Source organism: Engystomops pustulosus, chromosome 9 (genome assembly GCF_040894005.1).
Source record: "Engystomops pustulosus chromosome 9, aEngPut4.maternal, whole genome shotgun sequence".
Classification (NCBI taxonomy): Eukaryota; Metazoa; Chordata; class Amphibia; order Anura; family Leptodactylidae; genus Engystomops; species Engystomops pustulosus.
The window spans coordinates 4,873,753-4,901,487 of NC_092419.1; the positions used below are offsets into that span (position 1 = coordinate 4,873,753).

General features: G+C 47.3%; 1 protein-coding gene across 3 annotated transcripts; it reads left to right on the forward strand.

The window, feature by feature from the left end:
• LOC140076524 (uncharacterized) lies at positions 1 to 27,500 on the forward strand. 3 transcript variants are annotated; one of them, XM_072123083.1, is made up of 9 exons: positions 1 to 218; positions 6,804 to 6,931; positions 7,056 to 7,148; positions 8,531 to 8,644; positions 8,964 to 9,071; positions 16,356 to 16,457; positions 19,805 to 20,020; positions 20,848 to 21,010; positions 26,798 to 27,500. In XM_072123083.1, the coding sequence occupies exons 2-9, from the start codon at positions 6,901 to 6,903 to the stop codon at positions 27,456 to 27,458; spliced, it is 1,488 nt and encodes a 495-aa protein (XP_071979184.1). In that variant the 5' UTR covers positions 1 to 218; positions 6,804 to 6,900; the 3' UTR covers positions 27,459 to 27,500. The 3 variants fall into 3 exon arrangements, with proteins under 3 accessions (XP_071979184.1, XP_071979185.1, XP_071979183.1); XM_072123082.1 differs by lacking the exons at positions 16,356 to 16,457; positions 19,805 to 20,020; positions 20,848 to 21,010; positions 26,798 to 27,500 and adding exons at positions 9,910 to 10,161; positions 11,933 to 12,089; positions 12,194 to 14,182 and having other exon boundaries at positions 7 to 218; XM_072123084.1 differs by lacking the exons at positions 16,356 to 16,457; positions 19,805 to 20,020; positions 20,848 to 21,010; positions 26,798 to 27,500 and adding exons at positions 11,933 to 12,089; positions 12,194 to 14,183 and having other exon boundaries at positions 6 to 218.
• Positions 27,501 to 27,735: the final 235 nt, after the last annotated feature.

Sequence of the window (27,735 nt, forward strand, 5' to 3'; positions counted from 1 at the left end):
AGTTGTCAGCAGGCAGGGACTCGTGCTCCCACAATCCTCTCGGTCGCCATGTTACTCGGGCAGCCAATCGCTTTGCAGAGGTTTTTGCCAGGACCCCTGGGTAAAGCTGACGAGCGATGTCCGCCTCGGGTGACCACCGGCCGCTCCGCGCTGTCGCCTTCACCTGAGACTGTGGCGCCGGTGCGGAGAGCGGGAGGGCGCCCGCGGCCTGTGCTCAGGTGAGGCGGGTGCTGGCTGCCGGGCCACACGGGTGTTACTGGTGACCGGTCACGCTCCAGTGACCCGCTCCGTGTGCTGGGCGGTGACTGTCCGCGGCGGCCTGTGTATTCTGGGGCCATCACCTCACCTGCTGTGTCCGGCATGAGGAAGGCCAGCATCAGGGGACCCCGGTGTATGTGTATGTGTGTGTGTATGTGTATATATATATATATAAGGGTGCCTGTAGAGAGGTGCGGGCGCAGCGCGGCGCCTATAGAGAGGTGGGGGCGCAGCGCGGCGCCTATAGAGAGGTGGGGCGCAGCGCGGCGCCTATAGAGAGGTGGGGCGCAGCGCGGCGCCTATAGAGAGGTGGGGGGCGCAGCGCGGCGCCTATAGAGAGGTGGGGGGCGCAGCGCGGTGCCTATAGAGAGGTGGGGGCGCAGCGCGGTGCCTATAGAGAGGTGGGGGCGCAGCGCGGTGCCTATAGAGAGGTGGGGGCGCAGCGCGGTGCCTATAGCATGAAGTATATACAGGGGGAAGTGTTTATAGAGTTGGCAGCGCTGTGTATATAGATGAAGGTATGGGGGGGCACCCGGTGTATATAGAGGGAGGCATATGGGGGGGCTCGGTGTATATAGAGTGAAGCCCCTTCTACACTGGCGTTTTTCACGCGCGAGTTCTGCGCGTGCATTTGACACGCAGAACTTGCATTGCACTCTGTCCCATTGTATTCAATGGCTCTTTCTTCATTAGCGTTGTTTTTGACGCGCGTGCTTGCGTTCGTTTGCACGCGCGTCAAAATCACAGCATGCTCTATTTTTGCGTTTCACGCGCCCCATTCAAGTCTATGGGGACGTATCAAAAACGCATTGCACTCGCGAACATTGCAAGTGCAATGCGTTTTAAACGTAAGGGTTGCTAGGTGACCAGAATAACAGTATTTCCCCTGCTCGCGAACGATCATTTAATTAAAAAAACACAATGAAGAACAGTGAAGAATAGAATAAAACCAGTGAACACAGGATCATTTAAAGGGAACCTACCACCACGAATCTACCTATAAAGGTAGATCGGGTGGTAGGTGGATGTAAGGGACGTGAGGAGAGCTCTTTTTAGAGCTAATCCTCACGTCCCCGCTAACTTTTGGGAAACTTTATTGACCGAATATGTAAATTTAGTTATGCGGCTACCGGGGCGTGGAGTAGCTGGCACGAGGCTACACAGCGCGGCTACTCCACGCCCCGGTAGCCACATTACTCCTCCTACCCTGTTGTGTGCGGCGCGCAGCTCCTCGTAGCTGCGCGCCCTCGCCTGACAAGCCGGCTACTGCGCATGCGCAGCAGCTCCGGCCTCGGAGCTGGGACGGCTCAGCCGGCATTCTGCGCATGCGCAGAACGCCATCATATCGGACGAGGGCGCGCAGCTACGAGGAGCTGCGCGCCGCACGCAACAGGGTAGGAGGAGTAACGTGGCTACTGGGGCGTGGAGTAGCCGCGCTGTGTAGCCTCGTGCCGGCTACTCCACGCCCCAGTAGCCGCATAACTAAATTTACATATTAGGTTAATAAAGTTTCCCAAAAGTTAGCGGGGACGTGAGGATTAGCTCTAAAAAGAGCTCTCCTCACGTCCCTTACATCCACCTACCACCCGATCTACCTTTATAGGTAGATTCGTGGTGGTAGGTTATCTTTAAGAGAAAAACACAGTGCAGAACACAGTGCAGAATAGATTACAGATGTTCGGCACATCTGCTTACTTGTTGGGAGATACGCGCGGAACGGTGCGCCCAAAATAGCATGTGAAGAACAATATATATGTGTGTGAAGAACAAATTGCAGATGTTTAAATACATCTGCAATGTGTTCTTCACACATATATATTGTTCTTCACATGCTATTTTGGGCGCACCGTTCCGCGCGTATCTCCCAACAAGTAAGCAGATGTGCCGAACATCTGTAATCTATTCTGCACTGTGTTCTGCACTGTGTTTTTCTCTTAAATGATCCTGTGTTCACTGTTTTTATTCTATTCTTCACTGTTCTTCACATCTGCTAACTTGTCGGGAGATAATATACGCGCAGAACAGTGAAGAATAGATCGCAGATGTTTGCATACATCTGCTATCTTATCAGAAGACATTATTTTTCAATTAAATAACCCATTTTAATCCCAAACCATGGTCCCTTTGAAAAATGCTCGAGTCTCCCATTGACTCGTGCATGAAAAATGCACCGAAAACGCAAAAAAAACGCTAACAACACGCGCGTGAAAAACGCAAAAACGCTAATTACTCCAAGGAATAATGGAACAAAAACGCAGCCAAAAACGTCAGTTTTTCACGCATTGCACCCTGACGTGAAACGCAACGCTAGTGTGGAAGAGGCCTGAGTCTTTTGTAGCCGAGGCAACAAATGGGCAGAAACTTCTAATAAAAGTGAAAATTTGTGGTCACTTTATAAGAAGGGCCTTTTCTGTCAGTGTGTTTGTTGTGGGGGCCGGGGGGGGGGGGGGTTTAGCTTTGTTCGTCTTTTTGTTGTAGGTCATTTCATCTCTTTGACTTACAAATACTGATGCAAATTATGGGAGTGAGAAAGTGATGAATTCTGCGACTTGTTGTGATTCTGTGCAGTTTCTTTGCCCTGTCTGTCCCGGGATCTAAACTATTACTTAGAAAAGACTCCATGGAGACACAACTTTCCCTCTTACACCATCACCTGTACATCAGTTACTTTAATATTTGCACTTTTTTTAATTCAGTTCATTGTTCACTTGCAGAACTTTGCTATCAATCCCATGATGCCTTAGCACAGAATCTCAGAATAAGGCTGATGCAGGACTGCGGCCACTTTTTGTGGGGCTAGGCTGTGATTATGCTCTCCATACTGATACAATCAGGGAGGCTGATGATTTACTCAGTATCCTTAGTTTTGGATGGACTGTCCCTTTAAAGGGTATTTTATTTAGTATCGCCTATCCATAGGAAAGTATCAGATTGTTAGAGGTCAAGACACCCGGAGTCCCAACCAGATCAGCTGTTTTGATGGAGGTTTATCTTCCTCATCGGCTGTTGCTGGGTCCATTCCAGTGAATATATTGTCTGATCCGATACCCACGGAGCAACCTCTGTAATTGGGGAGGGGGGGGTGTCTCTGAACCCCTAATACAAGCAGAGCCCCCAATGTCACATGACATAACAGCAAAATGCTAAACATTGCAGTGTAGACCCCATTCCAGATGCCATTGTTACTCATTCATTGGATTGTGGTGGCATCTGTCACATGACATGTTGTGATCAGTGCGTTGTAGTATTTCGGATGAAGTAAATGTGAACAGAGCCCTAGAGGCCGCATACGTCAGATAGAAAAAGGCTGAGGATAGTCATGTCGCTGATGCCGCCATACACACACGTTACTCCATGCTGGTTGTTGTGGTTGACAAGGCGGGTGTGATGTGACATTGTGGAAGGGCGGACACTCTTCCTTCTGTCGGCTATCCGGCTATCCTCTGCCCGTGGCTATGGGGGGGAGGGAGGGTCTGCACTGAGCCGTGTAACTGTGTTTGGCAGTCAGCACTGCGTGACCCTGTTCTGGATGCAATGTGGTTGCTGTTTTTTAACTGTTTCCTGCCTGGTTTAAGGCCTATGCAGAAACCGTCTTACTCCGTCCTTGCATTTGGTTACCATCTGTATCAGGAGGCAATTTATCAGAGGAACAGCAAAGGACAAAACACAGATCTGTGTCCTGTACTTTTATCAACGCTGACGGCGATCGAAGCGGAAACTGGAGCAGATCCGTAGAGTAACTCCCAGGGTCGTCCATAGATTTCGGCTGCTGATCGTTGTAGAACCTTGAGAACATAGATGGGTCGTGAATATCTGATGCTGCCTGAATCGGCACCGTGTTCTGTTCATCCCCCGCAGCCGCTTCCTGATGTGCGAACGCCGAACGGTTCCAGCTCATTCACTGCAGAACATCATGTGAGGGCGGTTCTGATCGGGACTTGAGGCTCGGTGGTGCGAGGATCAGACTGCACACAAACCTAAAGGATGACTGCGTCCTCCAATATGATAGAGAGAAAACGTCCACATCTAACTACAGACTAAGAAATGCTGATAGCGGGTCTGGCCCATATTATTTATAAGATTCTGGAAAGCAAACGGGTTCCTCCTGAGGACCCCCGAGACCCTCATGTGGAAGAAATTCTAATATGTGGAAAGGCTTAACTGATAGGACCTGCCTTTCCCTGCTATAGTCTTGCTTAGAGATACAATATACAGGCAGTTCCCGGGGTTATGTAAGAGATGGGTTCTGGAGGTTTGTTCTTAAGTTGAAGTTGTATGTAACTTGGAACTGTATATTTTATAATTGGAGCCCCAGACGAATGTTTTTTGATCCATGTGACAATTGGAATGTTGGAATCTCCTAAGAACCAGAATTAACAATAAATCTTCATTACAGACGCCTGTGATAACTGTTATAGCTGATTATTGTAGCCTAAGGATAAAGTACAGGAAATTACCAACATCCAGAGGTCTGTATGTAACTAGGGGTCGTCTGTAAGTAGGGGACTACCTGCACTGGCATGTGAAACATTCAATTTATCTTTGTGTACATCACAATTTGTTCTAAATTTAAGTAATATAATTTATTATACTCCAGAGCTGCACTCACTATTCTGCTGCTGGTGCAGTCACTGTGTACATACATGATATTACTTATCCTGTACTGATCCTGAGTTACATCCTGTATTATACCCCAGAGCTGCACTCACTATTCTGCTGCTGGTGCAGTCACTGTGTACATACATGACATTACTTATCCTGTACTGATCCTGAGTTACATCCTGTATTATACCCCAGAGCTGCACTCACTATTCTGCTGCTGGTGCAGTCACTGTGTACATACATGACATTACTTATCCTGTACTGATCCTGAGTTACATCCTGTATTATACCCCAGAGCTGCACTCACTATTCTGCTGCTGGTGCAGTCACTGTGTACATACATGACATTACTTATCCTGTACTGATCCTGAGTTACATCCTGTATTATACTCCAGAGCTGCACTCACTATTCTGCTGCTGGTGCAGTCACTGTGTATATACATGACATTACTTATCCTGTACTGATCCTGAGTTACATCCTGTATTATACCCCAGAGCTGCACTCACTATTCTGCTGCTGGTGCAGTCACTGTACATACATGACATTACTTATCCTGTACTGATCCTGAGTTACATCCTGTATTATACCCCAGAGCTGCACTCACTATTCTGCTGCTGGTGCAGCCACTGTTTACATACATGACATTACTTATCCTGTACTGATCCTGAGTTACATCCTGTATTATACTCCAGAGCTGCACGCACTATTCTGCTGCTGGTGCAGTCACTGTGTACATACATGACATTACTTATCCGGTACTGATCCTGAGTTACATCCTGTATTATACCCCAGAGCTGCACTCACTATTCTGCTGCTGGTGCAGTCACTGTGTACATACATGACATTACTTATCCGGTACTGATCCTGAGTTACATGCTGTATTATACCCCAGAGCTGCACTCACTATTCTGCTGCTGGTGCAGTCACTGTGTACATACATGACATTACTTATCCGGTACTGATCCTGAGTTACATGCTGTATTATACCCCAGAGCTGCACTCACTATTCTGCTGCTGGTGCAGTCACTGTGTACATACATGATATTACTTATCCTGTACTGATCCTGAGTTACATCCTGTATTATACCCCAGAGCTGCACTCACTATTCTGCTGCTGGTGCAGTCACTGTACATACATGACATTACTTATCCTGTACTGATCCTGAGTTACATCCTGTATTATACCCCAGAGCTGCACTCACTATTCTGCTGCTGGTGCAGTCACTGTACATACATGACATTACTTATCCTGTACTGACCCTGAGCTACATCCTGTATTATACCCCAGAGCTGCACTCACTATTCTGCTGCTGGTGCAGTCACTGTACATACATGACATTACTTATCCTGTACTGATCCTGAGTTACATCCTGTATTATACCCCAGAGCTGCACTCACTATTCTGCTGCTGGTGCAGTCACTGTACATACATGACATTACTTATCCTGTACTGATCCTGAGTTACATCCTGTATTATACTCCAGAGCTGCACTCACTATTCTGCTGCTGGTGCAGTCACTGTGTACATACATGACATTACTTATCCTGTACTGATCCTGAGTTACATCCTGTATTATACTCCAGAGCTTCACTCACTATTCTGCTGCTGGTGCAGTCACTGTGTACATACATGACATTACTTATCCTGTACTGATCCTGAGTTACATCCTGTATTATACTCCAGAGCTGCACTCACTATTCTGCTGCTGGTGCAGTCACTGTGTACATACATGACATTACTTATCCTGTACTGATCCTGAGGTACATCCTGTATTATACTCCAGAGCTGCACTCACTTGTAACATTATTCCAGTTATTATGTACTTCCATTTATGAAGAAGTCACATCTATTACCCCCAATCCAATAATCGCTGCTGTTTGGTATAAAATATTAAATTTAATATATTTTAAAATGAATGTTTTTTTTTTTTAATTATTTTAGGATTTTATTGACTTTCATGACAGATCAAAGCCTTTTTCGTCTCCCCTCCCCCGAGTAACATTCTACTTTAAGAAGGGAACAGTGGTAGGGAGTGGTGATGGAGCACTGTCATTCATTCAAGTCCATTGGTATGTAACCACTTCTCGCGGTGTATATTTGGGATACTTGGCAATTTCTATTTGTATTGTAGAGCTGAGCACATTAGAGAATCTTCCTCATCGGTTTTCTGTGTTTTCTTTGTTTTGCATGAAGAATGTAGTATGGTGAAGCCCGGGGTCATGGTGAAGATCGAGGAGGAAGAGCTGTATGATCCACAGTGTGATGGGTGCTCAGAGACGAGTACAGGTGATTGATGTGTCTATTATTATTCTAGCAATGTATAATGGAGTATAAAAACTCTGCAGTATAGTCACCACTTGATGCTTTATTAAAATAATTAATCTGGTTGGAAGGACCTGGAGGCAGTGCCTTTACTTTTGTCTTACAATCACACTCTGACTTCAGTTCACATGGTCTCCCCCTTCTGCATCATTGTATCATGTGACCCGGGTCACCGTAGCTGCCAGACGTCAGTGACCTGGAGTCAGGGCATCGTAGTCGGACGTGTAACGGGGCTGCTTCCTGGTCCCTCAGAACAGATGAATTATTTAGAAAGAGCTGCCATCAGGAAGGTGGGTGACCCTGGATGACCCCTCCAATGTATCGTATGTGATATATGCCATTTAAATTGTTTACTATGTGGCTTAAAGAGGACCTGTCGCCCAAAATTTCGGCACTAGGAGCTGCTTACTAAAGTAAGCCACAGTGTTAGTGATAGCGTTACCGGAAACCTCCGGGAAACGCTATCTAACACTGCGGCGAAGTACAATGTAATCGTCGGACTGCTCGCAAAGCTGTCCGACCTATTCATGCGGGGGCGGTGTTGGGGCGTGGTTAGGGGCGGAGACTGCCGCATGAAGCGCGGCAGTCACTGCCGGCCTATGGAGCGAGCGGGGCGTTTTGGGGAAGAGGCAGCGCCTCGGACCGCCCCCTCATGAATACATCGGACCACTTTGCGAGCAGCCTGATGATTACATTGTACCCCGCCGCAGTGTTAGATGGCGTTACTGGAGATTTCCGATAACGCTATCCTTCTAACACTGCGGGGTTTGTTCAAGCACTTTAGTATGCCGAAATTTTGGGTGACAGGTCCTCTTTAAACCATATGACTAATGGGAGGTGAAAAACCGCTGATCTGACTGCACGCTCTACAGGTACCAATCACGTGTCCGCGTTAAATTGTGGTATTCTGTTTTTTCTCGGGTGCTCGTAAACTATAGTCTTTGGGTTGTCCATAAAAAATACAGAACATGCTTTACCACTGAATGGATCAACACCATAACTTGTACCCCGTTTATCTTAAAGGAAATCAAAATCCACCTTGATAGACCATTGGGCACTTACTCATAGATCCAGCCACTGTGACTGTAGTAACATCAACTTTTACAATTATGCTAATGAGCCTTGAGGGCTCTGGGGGGCATTATTGGAGCCCCTCCATTCTGCACCTTCGCCAGATGTTACACTGTTTCCCCCTCCCTTAGTTTGTTGTAATTGCACACAGTGGCAGGGGAGGAAGTGCTACAGAAAACATAGTAGATTTATGTTTATAGTAGATTTCCTTTAATGTTACCACTGAGTCTACATTTTTTTTTTTGTCTGATATCCCATTTCTGCTTGTCTTGAAGGATACCCCGCAATGAAACCGGAGATTGTGATAAAGGAAGAAAGAAATGAAGAAAATGCCTATACGCGGAGCGAAGAAATGTACGAGGATGAGGAGAGTCCTGGGAGCAGCGCAGGTGAGTAGCGCAGCCAAGACATCATCCGAAAGGCTCTGTAATCCTCGGGAAAAGTCACAGTAACCCTGCTCTGTACTGAAGAGGGCACAGAATCCCCAAAATGCCATCTACAGGTGGGGAACAGTCTTGGGTTTATTCTAATTTCTTCCATAAGGTTTATAAGAGCCAAAAATTAAACAAAAAGTTTATTTTCATCCATAGACCTCTAGTCTCTTGGATTTGCTTGGCTTTCTCTTTCCCGTATTCCTCTCTCTGAGGCTCCGCACTTGTTTTGTACAGTAGCAGCCGCCTGGTAATGCAAATTCTTCTGCCCCTTTAGGTCATTATGTAAAGAACGTTGTGGTGAAGCTGGAGGCAGACAATGGTGCGTACGGAATGGCTGATCCGCAGTGTGAGGAGAGGATCAGCTCCCCCGAGCAGAGTCCAGGTAACGCTTCACTAAGTTTTACTGTTATGGCAAAAACCAGGAATCTCTTTGTTTCCAGATTTGGGTCATTGAGGGTCATGGGAGAAGACATTTTGTTATGCACATTTGTTACCTGCAGATCTCACCCCTTTTTGTATTTCTTCTTGTTTATCTTAACTCATTAAAAAAATTAACTTACAATTTAATGTAAATCTCCCATCAAAATCCATCCTGATAATCCAAGGACATTACTCATAGATCCAGGCACCGCGACTGTAGTACTGTTCTTATATTTGTTATCCATGGTCTCCTTCCTATTAAAATCAAGTTTTAAATGATGCGATTGCCTAAATGCCCCCACTGAGAGTACATCAGGCACACAGAGGGTGAATGTGCTGAGGGAGCAAGGGGAGGGGGAGACAGTGTAACAGCCCATGAAGCTCTAGCACATAGGGGCTCTGGTCACACAGAAGGAGGCGGTCAGTCTCAGCAGCATAATTATAGGAAGGAGACCATGGATTAATTAAAATTAACGAATTAAACACCTTCTGCAAATACTGCCCTCAGTGTTATGTCCTCCCGTGTTCTCTGATCCTTCGTGTTGCGTCACATGGGACAATGACTGCCGTCCTCCCAGCCGCTTCTGCTCTGTATTGTCCCATTCTGGAATACAGCACCTGTATTATACACTCGCTCTCCCTCTTCTCTCCTCTGTATTTCGTACATGAAGCTTGCACTTATAGTAAGTCATTGGGCCAGCGTTCTCCTCCTAAAGGGCCTTCGCCTCCTATTTTTATCTGTGTTTCCGTCTGAATTTCGATCCGTCATTAACTCCAAATTTCCGTCCATGCGGCCCCAGAGGAGCAGGACATGTCCCGCGGCCGGCCTCTTTTCCCTGTAGAGAGCCAGACGGCCTCCAAGGTTCGTCACAGAAGAATGGCAATACGGGTCGATGAGCTGATCCGCCACGTCCAGCAGCACCCTTCGCTTTGGAGGCCTTCAGACCCGGGGTACAGCGACCGCTATAGAAAGGCGGCTGCGTGGCTCATGGTGTGCCAGAACATGTATCCGGAGTGGGATGAGCTGGATGAAGGGGATAAAGGGATCCTAGGTAAGCCATTACCATAACCCCAACAGTGTATGTGTGCGCTGTATGAGACCACAGAACAGGCCTAGAGCTTTCATGTCATGTAATAAGAGTCATGTGCAGAAGCCGGGTATCACATTTCCAGTCGAAACTTCTTTAAGATAAGGAAAGAATATTGGGACACATTTGTCCAGAAATCTGGTAACATGTTGCAGCACTTCTGTGACATAACATGTGGCAAACCTGTCAGTAGTTCTTTGTCCCTTTGCACCCTACTGCCACTTTACACTCTACACTGGTGCAATGTGGGATATATAATGGAGGGGTTACAGAAACTGCATCTGTATGGCACCATATATTAAGTAGATGTGGCACAGTCACATTGCACAGTGATATTATAGGAGCCCAAGCTCCTAAGTCACTGTAACTGACATGTATAGCAAGTTAGTCCATATCCTACGGGATAAGGGCCTAACTTGCTTATCGTGGGTGTGTGAGTGATGGAACCTCACGGATCACGAGAATTGGGGGTCCATTTTATCCTCGGAGCAGCTAGCGCATGCATGACGGCTACTCTGATTATCTTGGGCACAACTGTGGTACAATGTAGCCCCATTCTCATGAACGGAAACTCCTGCAAAGGCCAGCAGTGGAGTAGTCTGGTTCCTAATATTGTCTAGTGGTGTCTTGTATGCCAATCCTTGTCTGCTACTGGCACAGGGACAGCGATGAGGACATATTATGTGACTTTCTGGTAAGAAATTAGGAGGTCTTGAAAATCGGAAGTTGTGCAAGACCTTTTTCACTATTTGGCTAAATGCACGCGACCATGTGCTTCTACGGGTCACAAGTCGGTAAGACTGGAAGCCATGCAGCGGATACGGGCTGCAATAGCACCTGCTTTTTCTTTTGTGGGATGGAGAAAACTTTATATAGTGAAATTATTGAAATGAAATGATTCCCCCCCCCCCCCCCCATATCCACAATAACAATGGTAAAAGCTAGTGAAGGTCCCTCAGCTGAAGTGGAGGAACGAAGAAGGATCGGGTACGTTGAGCGTTTGCGCTCAGCTGGCGTGTTTTTGTTTCTCTGGTGGGGAATGACCTGCCGTGAGAGGTGTCTGAGGACAGTGAAGCCTTAGACGGGGCAGGTACCTGCTGATTGACTAGGAACTGTTGATAGACCATTTCAAGCCCCGATCTTGTGTTGGGGATGATTTGCATCATGAACAGGAAAAAAAAAAAAACGAACTCCCCAAAAATTTTTTGTAACACATCTAAGGAATGTTCATATTTTGTTCTGGTTCTATTATAAAAAAAAAAAATGGTCTGCCAAAATGTGACCGCATAATGGAAAACCAACTCATTGTAGTCATTAGGATCCATGGGGCTCATCAACGATTTTGCCCCCTTCCCCCCCTCGTCTTATTAATCGCAGTTCAGAGTCGAATAGATACATAGAATCCATGGGGTCGATGTAACGATTCTTCCCCGACTTCCACAGAAAAACAATGTCCGCCGTCTTCATGGTAGAGCGGAGGATGTGATGACGGGTTTGACCACATGATCTGTACTGAAGAATGATGACGTTGTACTTAAAGGCTGTTTCGACTGGAAGTAAGGAGGGGGGTCTTCAGCGAAAATTCCATTTTAATAGGAAAGCTTTCTTATGTATATTACTATTATTTGTGTTTCTAACTTCCTTGGTTGTTGAGTCGCCTGTACTTGTAGAAATTTATATATATAATATTTTTTAATATTAATTTATTAATGTTCATTGTTTTTGTCTTTTGTAGAAAATCTTATCCAGAAGAGGTGGAGGAGCGCCCGGGATCAGTTTAGAAGGGAAATGGTCCACTACGAGGGTCTGAGTGGGTTGGGGCCACTTAACAAGAAGCCCTACATGTATCTCCAGCAGCTGATGTTCCTGAAGCCTGTCTTGGACCTACGGCCGTAAGTGTTGACCATACAGATTTTTTGTTCGTTTTTGTGGTGTTTTTTTTTACCTTCTTGAAAATGTACAGAAGTTTTTATTTTTGTCTCATTTCTTACTAAAGTGCAGGAACAAAAACTGGAGCCGAAACGGACGGCAAAGTCCAGCCCGCGGAGTCTGAGGCTGAAGTAACGGCAGCAAGACCTGTGGTTGTGGCTTCTGAGAGCTGCGTAGAGACTCCGGCTAACACCTCTGCTACTCCCACCCACCAGCAAGCTCCACCGATACGACTGCCCGGGAGAAAGAGCAAGAAGACCGCTCCAAGCTTAAATACTGCGGAAAGCATCGACAGCCAAGTACTGGACTTTGTTAAGAGAAACATTGAGGAAGATCCGGAGGATGCATTCTGCCGCAGCCTCGGACATTACATAAGACAAGTCCCTCCTGGATGGAGGTTGCGGCTGCGTACCGCCATCCAGACTCTCATAGAGGGCTTCACTCCCCCTAACAACCCCGAGCAGCTCCTTGGCTTGCTCAGCCAGGTTAAGCTGGCACGTCCTACGGGCAGAACTCAACCAATGAATGTTGAGTCGTCTGCTTCCGCAAAACCAATTTCTTCCTACCAGTTACCAACTCAGCCGAACTACGGCCCCTCCACATCCAACAAGACCAACTCCACCGCCTCGTCCAACTATCCACAGTCCTCATCTCATTCTTCTCAGCGTCATCACCTTCCACAATCCAGACACTCGTCAGGCTACGGCCATAAAGCTAATGCCCAGGCGAGCTATCCCTTCCAAGCACATCACGAACCTAGTCCGCACATCTCTCTGAACTCTGGGGTTCCCTACACGTCCGTTTCATCGCCCTCTTCTCATTCTCCGAGTAATTCCCACCTTCTGCCTATTTCGACTTCTTGCTCGAACTCTTACTATGGGCCTTCTCATCTCACTCATCCTCCATATACCGACTCGTGCTCCCCTGATTCCCATCAGTCTTCCCCTATGACTATTTCATCCTCCCCGTCCTCTCCTCCAAGGTTTTTAGATTTAAATTAAATTTTTACAGGGGTATTTTGAGATGCTTTGTATTTTATGTATATAGATATATATATATTTGGTTGGTGGGAGATGGACAGTTAGAACTAATAAAGTAGCTTTATACACATGCTGCACCCAAATAGGGGAAGAAATTCCTTTTTGGTTGTACAAGCGGATATTGTCCTACAGAGTATCACAGCGGCACGGTGGGGGGTTATGGACGTCTTCCTCCGTGACAAAGGGATGTGTTTATGACACAAGGCAATAGTGTAAAATCTCAGGTGAGACCGGATGTGTAAGCACAGATTTAGGGTGCCCACACTTCTATCTGCTGTAGGCCAAATACTCGTTTGACTGTTAGTTATTCCTTAAAATTCCTCCATACACATGCATGCTTGGCCAGAAATGCAGACAGGGAGTGAGCCACTTGTAGGATCCTTTGGTGGTAGCTTTCGCTGCAACTACCTGGAAGACTAAAAGATCATCATAATAGAGAATCCTCGCCGCCTCTTCCTATGCCCAGTGAGTACGCTCGGAAGAACTTGCTCCGTGTTGAGATTTCCTGGACCACTGAACTGAACGAACATATTAAGTTCAATTCGGTGATCCAAGGCTCGGTCCGGGAAACCCTGCAAACGCGTCGGCACTGGACTTCGATTTAGGAGCCTCCTGAGAATAAGTAGTCGCCCTGTACCGAAAATTATCCTATGTTCATTCTCCGGCATTTGGCCAACTCAGGTTTCAACGCATTTTTGGGACTTTTTATAAAAGTCACAGGACCCTTGGAGTGTGCACTTATCAAAGATCTAAGATGACGAGTAACTCATAGGGTAAAGTCCATGTCTCAGTTACTGTGGACCCTTTGGAAGAGGAGCTCTGATCCCTCGCTGTAGGTTACTTCTCCTTTGCACCGTTTGTTGTTTTTACCAGACTAAGAAACTGGATGCAAAATGTGAGGGGTTGGGTTAGTTTATACTGTATTCTGTCAAATTTTTTGTCACTAACCTGCTGTTTTATATTATTTAATACTGTTTATACATTTTATTCAGTAAAACAAGTACTGCGTTACAAAAACTGTGTGTACGTGTTTCTGTTAAGACATGAGGAAAAATGCACAAGATGTCAATGGATTGTTATATGTTTAGGAGCGCAGTGGGGAAATGGTTGTTCTATAGCCATGCGTTATAGGGACCATATTCTTGGATACTGAGGAGCTGTTTAGCATAAACTTAGGGTGGGGGGGGAATAGTAGCATAATAAAAACTTGACAATGTATGATTATTTTCCAACTAATTTCCTCCTTTCTTGTTGCTGTCACTTTAAAATAAGAGACCAGGAAGCGGAGCCTTTACACTTCCTTAGGCCAGTTGTCTATAACAGAGTTTGGTCTGAGAAATTCACTCCGGTGCTGATTGGATTTTATCACTGGACTAAACTAAGTCGGTTCACTCCAATGATCAGAGGTTCAGTCACTCACGGGTAATCGGCCTCATGATGACGCTTCAACTCCAGTTCATGTAAAATTTGAAGTGTCGTCGTATCTTGTAAACTTTTGATCATTCATGCTGCTGTACTGAAGGCAATCAGCCCCCTCAGTCACAGTAGCTGCCATACAGATGTGCATGCACGAACTGCTGTGACTGAGGGGGTTGGATGCTTTCAGCGCAACAGAATGAATTCAGCTCCAACACTGGAAAACCATCCACATCCGTGTCTTGAAGTAACACTGACCTGTTTAGAATTGGTTGTCCTTACTCACATGGTTGGTTTGAAATGCATTGATGATACAGAAAGCTGCACATGGGGGTCAGTGTCCTCAGAATGAAACAAAACGGTTCTAAGATGATGAGACTGTAGCTTAATGTCTATAGTATTCTGAATGCACTTTAACACAGATTGGGAAACCCCTTCTTCACCTTCTGGTCGTCCTCCATAGCATCTGTTTTGTTTTATTTTTCTTTGCTTGCAACTTTTTGGGTTCTCAACACATTGGTTTTAATGGGAAAGACCAACCTGATGCCTTGACCGCCCCCAACCAAGTTCTTAATTGTGTTTTGGCTGCATCGTAAATCGCCAAAGGACCAAAGAGTTTGGTGTTGACTGCTCACCCATGTTCCTATTACCCCAGTTACAGATCTTTGGGTCAGGTGATGCCTAAGGTGATACTCAATGCTCCTATCATCCAAGCCTCCTGTACAGGGTCAAGGCTCATGCACGTGACTAGTAAATGGGGATGTGTGTTGGCTATTTTGTGCACACACCGCAGGTCCACATTCACTTCTATGTGCTCATGCACAAGGCTGTTGATTCCAGGGCCCTGTGCATGAGGCAACGGGCCGGGCTGTAAAAGATAGGCCCAGTCATATCTCCGGCATATATCATTGGTGTGGGAACGTTGTCTGCGTCCCGTATAACCCAGCGTCTTGTGCACCAGCTCATGGTCCTCACCATCGGTGTAGTATCTCTCACTCAAGACCTATCTTCAAGACCTTCTGCTTTATCCGACGGTCTGATGGTCTTCTCCTTCGTTTGGAGTCGCACAATAGACGGATCTACCTGGACGGTTCTGTACAGGGGGCTCCTGACATCTCTGCTGTCTTTTGTGTCTTTTTTGTGTCTTGGTGGATCAGCATCGTATCCATCTATAATGCTGTAAGTTCCCACCTCTTAAGGGAACAATAGTCCTGTGCAGAAAACATGACTATAATAAGGACCTGAGTCCCACAGAGAGGCAGAGACCCGCAGCTTTATAGATGGCTACAACCCCAGGAGGCTCCTAAGGCTGTATATGTATTATATCTGCTGAAGTCTGCCAAAAACAGAAATGTACACACGATACCTGAAGTACAGGTGGTCCCCTACTTAAGAACACTCGACTTACATACGACCCCTAGTTACAAACGGACCTCTGGATATTGGTAATTTATTGTACTTTAGTCCCAGGCTACAATAATCAGCTGTAACAGTTATCAGGCGTCTGTAATGAAGCTTTATTGTTATTTCTGGTTCTTATAACAACGTAACATTTTTAAATTCAATTGTCACAGAAACCAAAAAAGTTCTGGCTGGGATTATAATGATAAAATACACAGTTCCGACTTACATACAAATTCAACTTAAGAACAAACCTACAGACCCTATCTTGTATGTAACCTGGGGACTGCCTGTATACGCATGATACCTGATATATACACATGATACCTGAAGTTGTGCTTCTAATTCTTGTCCCTTTTTTTGTTTTGCTAGATTATATTGTAGTGAAGATCAAAGAGGAGGAAGAAGAGCAGCCTTATGGGATAGATTATCATCCTCCTATAGATATAGGAAGCCGCCCTCAGACCAGCACAGGTAGGTGCAGCACCTCAGAACAGTACACAAAATCTTCAATGTTTCCTTATTACTTATAACAAGATAAGTGTTTACTGTTACAAACTGTTACAGACAGGAAGGCAGTACTATCTGTACCTACACAATTTACTTGTAGAGACAGGAAGGCAGAACTATCTGTACCTACATAATTTACTGGTAGAGACAGGAAGGCAGTGCTATCTGTACCTACACAATTTACTGGTAGAGACAGGAAGGCAGAATTATCTGTACCTACATAATTTACTGGTAGAGACAGGAAGGCAGAACTATCTGTACCTACATAATTTACTTGTAGAGACAGGAAGGCAGTACTATCTGTACCTACATAATTAACTGGTAGAGACAGGAAGGCATTACTATCTGTACCTACATAATTAACTGGTAGAGGGAATCACAGGTATCGTTGGGGTAAAAAATAAAATATAACTTTTAATTAGAATCTTTAAAAAGAATAAATTCCTCCAACATATGCAACAGTGTATGCAATGATTGTGGTACCGTGCCACACTGTCACAGGTGATTTGTACATAAATAAATAAAAAGGACCTCTTCAGGCTCAGAGAGCTCCCTCTGTATGGTTCACAGTTGCAGGTTAGCTCAGTGGCCCGTGGGCAGGTATAGCTAGAGCAAATGGGAGATATAACCTTCAACTACTCTAGGTATGTGAAGCAGCTATAGAGAGTAATTCCTGCTCCTATAAGGTCCTGTGGTGCTACAATATCTATAGTCCTATCTTCTCATCTCTCCACCTCTACGCGTTTCGCCCCTGATAATGGGGCTCGTCAGGAGAACCGCAGAGGATGAAATTTAGGTGGAATGAGTGCTATGTTCTACACTCATTCCGGACAAAGACGTAATACAGATGCCGCTGGCGTCCTGATGGTGGGCGCCAGCGTGTAGTAGTGGTAGCCACCGGCGCGGCGGATCAGCTGGTGTATAAATCCAGCTAGACCCCGCCTCCTTAGCCGGGCGGATCACCTCATTGGAGGAGAGAGCTGGTCTCATCCAATCAACAAGGGGGTTTGTATCCGTGACGTCACAAACCCGCCCATTCAAACCTAATAGGTTAGTGCATGGTAGGGGGGCGGTATCGGGCTTTTCCCACACCACCCCTAATCGCACATCTCATGCCGTGGGGACAGAATCCGCCTCCACCACATTTATCGGGCGCCGTATTGGTGGGTGGCGCGAATCAGGGGGCGGTATTAGAAACATGTCCACAGACACGCCCCTTCCCGCATCCGATGTCTTGAGAACGGCGGTTACCTCTGGATAGATGATAGTGGGCGGCGCTCATCAGAGTACCCTCACTCCATATAGAAGGATGTACCGTCGCACGGGAGGGGCGTGATTGATTGTGAGTATACTGGTTCGTGTTTCATCTATGGGTGATGACCAGCAGAGAAAGAGTATGACAGGGTAGGAAGAAACTGAAGGGACCATGGTTACGCTGATCATCACCAGAGCAACATGGCCCCCAGTATCAATAAATAAAACACGTATCCATAGATACAAAGAGGATAATCGTATCCTGAGGACATAATGGCATGGCGATGATATCGTCCAGGCCTATGTCTATAGATCAACTACACAAATACCGAACAGTGAATGCATATTGATGCATTTATATGGTATGGACATCGTTTTAGCTATCCTAAAAAGATAACAGTGAAAAGGGCTGGTTTATATAAATGGTGCAAAGGAGATGTTGTCATTTAGACCCTCTGGTTTCACACAATTCATCCGGAAGATCCATTGAGCCTCTTTTCTTAAGATGTTATTGTTCCAGTCCCCTCTTCTAGGTGATGGTCGAATTTTCTCGATGCCCTGAAATCTCAGGGCATCCAGGCTGCCGCCATGATATTTATGGACGTGGTTTGCCAGCGGTCTGTCCTCGTTTCTTCTGATATTGCCTATGTAGTTCTTTTATGGTCTTACCCACATAGTTGAGTGGGCATGGGCACCCCTGATTCGCGCCACCCACCAATACGGCGCCCGATAAATGTGGTGGAGGCGGATTCTGTCCCCACGGCATGAGATGTGCGATTAGGGGTGGTGTGGGAAAAGCCCGATACCGCCCCCCTACCATGCACTAACCTATTAGGTTTGAATGGGCGGGTTTGTGACGTCACGGATACAAACCCCCTTGTTGATTGGATGAGACCAGCTCTCTCCTCCAATGAGGTGATCCGCCCGGCTAAGGAGGCGGGGTCTAGCTGGATTTATACACCAGCTGATCCGCCGCGCCGGTGGCTACCACTACTACACGCTGGCGCCCACCATCAGGACGCCAGCGGCATCTGTATTACGTCTTTGTCCGGAATGAGTGTAGAACATAGCACTCATTCCACCTAAATTTCATCCTCTGCGGTTCTCCTGACGAGCCCCATTATCAGGGGCGAAACGCGTAGAGGTGGAGAGATGAGAAGATAGGACTATAGATATTGTAGCACCACAGGACCTTATAGGAGCAGGAATTACTCTCTATAGCTGCTTCACATACCTAGAGTAGTTGAAGGTTATATCTCCCATTTGCTCTAGCTATACCTGCCCACGGGCCACTGAGCTAACCTGCAACTGTGAACCATACAGAGGGAGCTCTCTGAGCCTGAAGAGGTCCTTTTTATTTATTTATGTACAAATCACCTGTGACAGTGTGGCACGGTACCACAATCATTGCATACACTGTTGCATATGTTGGAGGAATTTATTCTTTTTAAAGATTCTAATTAAAAGTTATATTTTATTTTTTACCCCAACGATACCTGTGATTCCCTCTTCGATTTGTGTATCTTTGGTTGTTACCAAACATAGCTCCTCAGTGATATTATAATTAACTGGTAGAGACAGGAAGGCATTACTATCTGTACCTACATAATTTACTGGTAGAGACAGGAAGGCAGTACTATCTGTACATACATAATTTACTTGTAGAGACAGGAAGGCAGTACTATCTTTACATACATAATTTGATGGTAAAGACAGGGAGGCAGTACTATCTGTACATAGTTAATTAACTGGTAGTACTGCCTCTCTGTCTCTACCAGTTAATTATGTAGGTGCAGATAGAGACAGAAAGGCAGTACTATCTGTACCTACTCAATTTACTATTTTTGTTAACATGATTTTGTAGACCTGTTCTGCTCACATAATAACACAATGAAGGACCATTGCCCCTTGATGATATTGCAGTTTACAGACAATGTAGTGATATATTTTTTTAGCCTTCTTGACTTTGATATATTCTAAAACGTGGACAAATGTCTTAGAATCGGATCTGATAAGTTACATAACGAGGTCTCTCCTCCTTGTGCCTTCCGAGTCAGGAAGAGGAAAAAACTGCAAGGTCCACCGGATGTCTTCCAAAATGGCCATCGATATCGATCAGTTGATTCAGATGGTGCACGATCGCCCTGAGCTCTACGACCCCAAAGTGCCTTCCTACGCCGACCGCTACAAGAAGAAGAAAGCCTGGGAGGAGATCTGCGCCGTCGTCGTGCCCGACTGGGACCTATGTAGTGACCGGGAGAAAAATCTTAAAGGTAAAACTTCTTGATAGAGTTTTAAAAAGTTTGATGTCTGAAACAACCTGCTCCTGGCGGCTGAGATTCGTGGAAAACCTCCTTTATGTCAACAATAATCCGTGCCGGCCCGAGAATCAGCGCCCCTAACCCTGCTTTCTTTTCTACTTCGCTGTCAATCCCATGATGCCTCAGATCCATCTCTGCCCCATGAGAGGGCAAAGCAATTATCATACAGTCAGGGAGGTGGATCTTTGGGTTCCTAATATGTAACTGTGTTACCGGAATATTCCTTATTAGTAGTAACGGAGTAATGATGGAGTTTGTTTTGCCCTTGATTTGAGTTTTGACTAGAGCGTCCCTTTAATCACATTTCTCTGCCATCAAAATCCATCATGATAAACCAGGGACACTCGTAGATCCAGGCAACAGGACTGTGGTATGTTCTCATATTTCGTATCCATGTCCTCAACTTTTAATATTATTCCAATAATCCAGAAGGTTTTTGGAGGGTGTTACCAGAGCTCCTCCGGGTGTCTCCATCCCCTCCTGCTCTCTCATCACTTCCCCCCTCCCTCTGCTTGATCTGTTCTCACACAGTGGGAGGGGGAAGACTCGTGCACAGTAACACCCAGTGAAGCTGCTGCAAGGAGGGGCTTTGGTAACACCCCCAGAGCTCTTCAGTCTCATTAGCATAATTATAGAAGTTGATGTTAGAAGGCAGAAGGACATGGGTAACAAATATATGAAGATTTCCACAGTCCTGGTGCCTGGATCTATGGGTAAGTGTCCCTCGTTTATCAGGATGGATTTTGAGGGTATTCTGCTCCTGTTTCTCCTCCCAACAGCCAAAGAAATCCAGACCCGGTGGAGATCCCTGAAGGATTGTTTCAGGAGGGAGCTGACCCTTCAGAAGAAGCTGGAGAGGAGCGGGATCCCGACAAATAGGAGGAGGAAATACGTTCACTACGAGGGGCTGCTCTTCCTAGAGCCCACCATGAGGCTGAGGCAGTAAGTGACAGCAGATAAGGGGTTAATCCCCAGCACCTTCATGGATCATTGACTCAATCAGCGTTATGTCTCATGAAGGGCATTGTCCTAGCCGGAGCCACCGCTGAGCCCTGTCCTGGTGACCTCTGTGTCGGTGATGACGCTGGGGGCCAGGAGCTTTGTCCTCTGATTTGTGTACACCTTCACTTTTGTTTTGTTCTGTTTTTTTTTTTGCAGACGTGAAAAAAAAAAGGTTTACACCAGGGGTCAGGAACCTTTTTGGCTGAGAGAGCCATGAACACCACATATTTTAAAATGTAATTCTGTGAGAGCCGTACAATATGCACATGCCCCCATTGGATAGGTAGCCACAGCACTTCTCCTCTAGTAGATAGGTAGCCCCAGTACATGGACCCCAGTGAATAGGTAGCCCCAGTACATGGCCCCTAGTAAATGGGTAGCCAGCATATTCCCCCCAGTAGATAGGTAGCCCCAGTAGGTACCCCCACTAGTAGATAGGTAGCCCTAGTACATGGCTCCCAGTACATGGCCCCCAGTGAATAGGTAGCCACATCACATGATCCCCAGTAAATAGGTAGCCACAGCACATGCACCCAAATAGACAGCTAGCCCCAGCACATGCCCCCAAGAAGGTAGCCACAGCACATGCCTGCTAGTAAATAGGTAGCCACAGCACATGCCCCCCCAGTAGATAGGTAGTCATAGCACATTTCCCCAGTAGATAGTTATCTCCAGCACATGCCCCCAGTAGAAAGGTAGCCCAGGAACATGCCCTCAGTAGATAGGTAGCCACAGCACATGACCCTCCCAGTAGATAGGTAGTCACAGCACATGCCCAAGGTAGATTGGTAGTCTTGGCACATGCCCCCAGTAAATAGGTAGCCACAGCAAATATTTCCCCGAAGAGAGGTAGCCCCATCACATGCCCCCAGGCCGCAGTACATAGGTAGTTACAGCACATGCCTCCCAGTAGATAGGTAACCCCATCACATGCCCCCAGGCCGCAGTACATAGGTAGTTACAGCACATGCCTCCCAGTAGATAGGTAGCCCCATCACATGCCCCCAGGCCCCAGTACATAGGTAGTTACAGCACATGCCTCCCAGTAGATAGGTAACCCCATCACATGCCCCCAGGCCGCAGTACATAGGTAGTTACAGCACATGCCTCCCAGTAGATAGGTAGCCCCATCACATGCCCCCAGGCCCCAGTACATAGGTAGTTACAGCACATGCCTCCCAGTAGATAGGTAACCCCATCACATGCCCCCAGGCCCCAGTACATAGGTAGTTACAGCACATGCCTCCCAGTAGATAGGTAGCCCCATCACATGCCCCCAGGCCCCAGTACATAGGTAGTTACAGCACATGCCTCCCAGTAGATAGGTAGCCCCATCACATGCCCCCAGGCCCCAGTACATAGGTAGTTACAGCACATGCCTCCCAGTAGATAGGTAACCCCATCACATGCCCCCAGGCCGCAGTACATAGGTAGTTACAGCACATGCCTCCCAGTAGATAGGTAGCCCCATCACATGCCCCCAGGCCCCAGTACATAGGTAGTTACAGCACATGCCTCCCAGTAGATATGTAACCCCATCACATGCCCCCAGGCCGCAGTACATAGGTAGTTACAGCACATGCCTCCCAGTAGATAGGTAACCCCATCACATGCCCCCAGGCCGCAGTACATAGGTAGTTACAGCACATGCCTCCCAGTAGATATGTAACCCCATCACATGCCCCCAGGCCGCAGTACATAGGTAGTTACAGCACATGCCTCCCAGTAGATATGTAACCCCATCACATGCCCCCAGGCCCCAGTACATAGGTAGTTACAGCACATGCCTCCCAGTAGATAGGTAGCCCCATCACATGCCCCCAGGCCCCAGTACATAGGTAGTTACAGCACATGCCTCCCAGTAGATAGGTAGCCCCATCACATGCCCCCAGGCCCCAGTACATAGGTAGTTACAGCACATGCCTCCCAGTAGATAGGTAGCCCCATCACATGCCCCCAGGCCCCAGTACATAGGTAGTTACAGCACATGCCTCCCAGTAGATAGGTAGCCCCATCACATGCCCCCAGGCCCCAGTACATAGGTAGTTACAGCACATGCCTCCCAGTAGATACTGTAGGTAGTCACAGCGAAAAAAAAGGGAATACTCACCCACCTGCTCTCCCTTCAGCGGCTTCTCATCACTGTCGCGCTCTTCTCTATGACCCAGGCGCCGCTGCCATCGTTGCTTAGGCAATGGCGCCTCATAGAGAGGAGTCACCTAAGACACGGAGTGGCACTGGCACTTGGGTCACACAAAGGACGCAGGCGGTGACATCCCTGTCTTCATCCAGTGATCATCTCTGTGTGTGTCTTACATGTACACACTGACGATCGCAATCAATCAATGATTTGTCTGAGAGACAGATGCAGCCATCAAAAAAACCACATCTGGCTCCCGAGCCATAGGTTCCCTACCCCTGGTTTACACTGATTACAAAGCAAAACTGATTCAGCGCAAGGGCTTTAGATATCTCCCCCGTGGGTGCAGTATCTTACGCGCAGGTGTGTGACCCGCAAACAGGATCCGGTTATCTTCTATTGGCCTAGTTTTGGAGAAAATCAAGAGGTATCCCTTTAAGACAATATTCTTAAAGGGGTTATATGAAACCTGAAAAAAAAATTCTATGTGGCCGGGAGGGGGCTGCTTAAAAAAATAATCTAGTACTTACCTGGTTCATGGAGTGCGCCCCATATCCTGCTTCCCCGCTCAGGTCCCCGGAGTTCACCTTCTTCTTCCTGGTGCATGTAAGTGCATTGTCCGTGTATAATGCACCGTGCAGGGAGTCACTAAGATCCTGCGCCCGATATCCTGCATGTGTCGCTTCCCCGCTCAGGTCCCCGGAGTTCACCTTCTTCTTCCTGGTGCATGTAAGTGCATTGTCCGTGTATAATGCGCTGTGCGGGGAGTCACTAAGATCCTGCGCCCGATATCCTGCATGTGTCGCTTCCCCGCTCAGGTCCCCGGAGTTCACCTTCTTCTACCTGGTCCATGTAAGTGCATTGTCCATGTATAATGCGCTGTGCGGGGAGTCACTAAGATCGTGCTCCCGATATCCTGCATGTGTCGCTTCCCCGCTCAGGTCCCTGGAGTTCACCTTCTTCTTCCTGGTGCATGTAAGTGCATTGTCTGTGTATAATGCGCTGTGCGGGGAGTCACTAAGATCCTGCACCCGATATCCTGCATGTGTCGCTTCCCCGCTCAGGTCCCTGGAGTTCACCTTCTTCTTCCTGGTGCATGTAAGTGCATTGTCCGTGTATAATACGCTGTGCGGGGAGTCACTAAGATCCTGCGCCCGATATCCTGCATGTGTCACTTCCCCGCTCAGGTCCCCGGAGTTCAACTTCTTCTTCCTGGTGTATGTAATGCATTGTCCGTGTATAATGCGCTGTGCAGGGAGTCACTAAGATCCTGTACCCGATATCCTGCATGTGTGGCTTCCCCGCTCAGGTCCCTGGAGTTCACCTTCTTCTTCCTGGTGCATGTAAGTGCATTGTCCGTGTATAATGCGCTGTGCGGGGAGTCACTAAGATCCTGCGCCCGATATCCTGCATGTGTCACTTCCCCACTCAGGTCCCTGGAGTTCACCTTCTTCTTCCTGGTGCATGTAAGTGCATTGTCCGTGTGTAATGGGCTGTGCGGGGAGTCACTAAGATCGTGAGTCCGATATCCTGCATGTGTCGCTTCCCCGCTCAGGTCCCTGGAGTTCACCTTCTTCCTCCAGGTGCATGTAAGTGCATTGTCCGTGTATAATGCGCTGTGCGGGGAGTCACTAAGATCCTGCGCCCGATATCCTGCATGTATCGCTTCCCCGCTCAGGTCCCCGGAGTTCACCTTCTTCTTCCCGATGCATGTAAGTGCATTGTCCGTGTATAATGCGCTGTGCGGGGAGTCACTAAGATCCTGCCCCCGATATCCTGCATGTGTCGCTTCCCCACTCAGGTCCCTGGAGTTCACCTTCTTCTTCCTGGTGCATGTAAGTGCATTGTCCATGTATAATGCGCTGTGCAGGGAGTCACTAAGATCCTGTGCCTGATATCCTGCATGTGTCGCTTCCCCGCTCAGGTCCCCGGAGTTCACCTTCTTCTTCCCGGTGCATGTAAGTGCATTGTCCGTGTATAATGCGCTGTGCGGGGAGCCACTAGGATTGTGCGCCCGATATCCTGCATTTGTCGCTTCCCCGCTCAGGTCCCAGGAGTTCACCTTCTTTTTCCCGGTGCATGTAAGTGCATTGTCTTTAACAATTTTAAAGTTAAATCCCACACTCAGTCCGAATCGGAGTCAGATCAGAGTCAGTCGGAAGCCGTGCAATCCCCGAAAAAGGTGCAAATTCCAACTAAAGTGAGCAGCGTAACATTTGGTGAATAAGACGCAATATATTTATGATTTTATTTGTTTTTATATCAGTTCTAGGGAAATGCAGTTATTTGAACTTTTAGCTGTTTAGGCCGTATTCACATGAACGTATGCCCGCCGGGCGTACATCTGGCGCCATTGAGAGGAGGAGGGGTGACCCCTCCCCATAGCGATCCACAGCGCACGGCGCCATAACACAGGGAAAGATAGGACATGTCCGGAGTGGTATGGTGCCGCACGTGTGCCCATTGTCGGCTTATGAGGGGCACATGTACACCCGCAAGCTTGCGGCCCTACATATGTCCCCCCCACGGTCGTGTGAATGCAGCCTTATCTATTTTTTACTTTTTTTATTTAATTTTCTTTTTTTGCTATTTTTCACTTCAACTCTACGTTGTATAATTGATGCTCAAGGCCAATGTGGCCTACGTTGGCCTTTAACAAAGGGCAATATGCAGGAAACACCCCACCCATAGATTGTTTGACATCAGATGGAGGCCAAAGGGGCTTTTGTCTCGTAGCCAGGAGCCCCTGAGACTCATTTGCATAATTTTAAAAGACTATTTTCTCCAGAACTAGACCATTAGAAGATAAAGGAAGAACCGGATCCTGTTTCAGGGGACACAAACAGTGTGCAAGTGCGCTTGGTGTACAATACTGCATCCTTGTGGTAGATTTCCTTTAACCCTACGTAGTACACTGAATGGAGCGGTCTTCCTTATCAGTTAGCGAGATCTCAGAATCGTGGGGGTCCTAGTGGTCATTACCTACCACCAGATGATTGTAGATGGGCTTCCTTTTCCATTCCCTATGGGGCAGATTTACTTACCCGGTCCATTCGCGATCCAGCGGCGAGTTCTCTGCGCTGGATTCGGGTCCGGCCGAGATTTATTGAGGTAGTTCCTCCACCGTCCACCAGGTGGCGCTGCTGCGCTGAAGAGCATCGGAACGCGCTGGAGTTCACCGGCTCAGGCTGAGTGCAGGTAAGTGCAAGCTCCGCAACAGATTTTTTTTTTAAAAATGCGGCGGTTTTTCCGAATCCGTCGGGTTTTCTTTCGGCCACGCCCCCCAATTTCCGTCGCGTGCATGCCGGCGCCGATGCGCCACAATCCGATCGTGTGCGCCAAAATCCCGTTGCAATTCAGGGGAAATCGGCGCAAATCGGAAATATTCGGGTAACACATTGGGAAAACGCGAATCGGGCCCTTAGTAAATGACCCCCTATGTATCAGTCACTGATCTGTGGAGGTGCTGGATCCTCACCACTCGTGATGCATTTCTGACCTCTTTATTACAGGTCGGCAATATTTTTAGTCTCCTTTTATATATTTTAGCTCATAAAACTCTATTTTTTGTTTTATCCGATCTCCAGCCCCTTCGGCGGTTGTCCTGCTTCCACAGCCACCAGCGAGGATCGGGAGACTGTTGAAATTCTCCAGCCGATCGACCTAGAACGATCAGTAAGCCCCAATCCTTTACCACCCCCCCTGCTGCCTCGGCCTCCTCCTCCGCCACCACCGGCCTCCCCGGCACCAAAGAGAAACCGGAAAAAATCTCAGCAGACGTCAGAGAGCGAGTGGGAGACGCATCTCCTGAACGTCATGAACACCCTGAGAAAGAAAAGCGAGGAGAACAGCGACTCGGACGAGATCTTTCTGAGGAGTCTCCTCCCTTTTGTCAAAAAGGTTCCAGAGGAAAGAAAAATCGACATGCAGCTGAGCATGATGCACGTGGTGAAACGGTTCATGGAGCCGCCCCAACCACATGACCCGAAGAACAACTCCACCCAGATCCCACCACGACCAACATGGAAGCTCTCACGTACACGCAGCCACCAGCGCCCAACGTCTCCAGCCCTCGACCTCTCATATAAACCGCCGGCCCCTCAGACCCAACCAGCGGCTGCCCAGAACTCTCCAGAACACAAGTCCAACCATGGTCAGCAGCCATATTCTTCTCCATCTTCATCCTCCTCCTCGATAAACCCCTCCCCCCAAAGTCATCGGGACTCCCCGTACTACTTCGACCTGTAGCCAAGTATCTGTTGCGGCTAGAATGTATATTTTTATATATAGATATATATATTATTTTTACATTGTTATTTATATCGCCCCTTATTTTATAGCTTGTTTTGCTGAGTCATCATCAGTTTCACGCCACTCCGAGGTCAGGGGGAAGTAAATCAAGTTTTCATGAAGAGTTTCTGTTCAGTCTCATTTTTGTGTGACAGACGGACCATGGGTTAAAGGGTTTGACCAGGATTTATGTTGATGAAACGGCAGGGACCACTCCCCTTTCACACATCGGGGG

Excerpts from the sequence above, each read along its gene's own strand:
- LOC140076524 (XM_072123082.1), top strand. The coding sequence starts at position 6,901 with ATGGAGCACTGTCATTCATTCAAGTCCATTG. Across the intron at positions 7,149-8,530 it reads GTGCTCAGAGACGAGTACAG|GATACCCCGCAATGAAACCG; the intron begins GTGATTGATGTG and ends CTTGTCTTGAAG. Across the intron at positions 9,072-9,909 it reads CTCCCCCGAGCAGAGTCCAG|AGGAGCAGGACATGTCCCGC; the intron begins GTAACGCTTCAC and ends ATGCGGCCCCAG.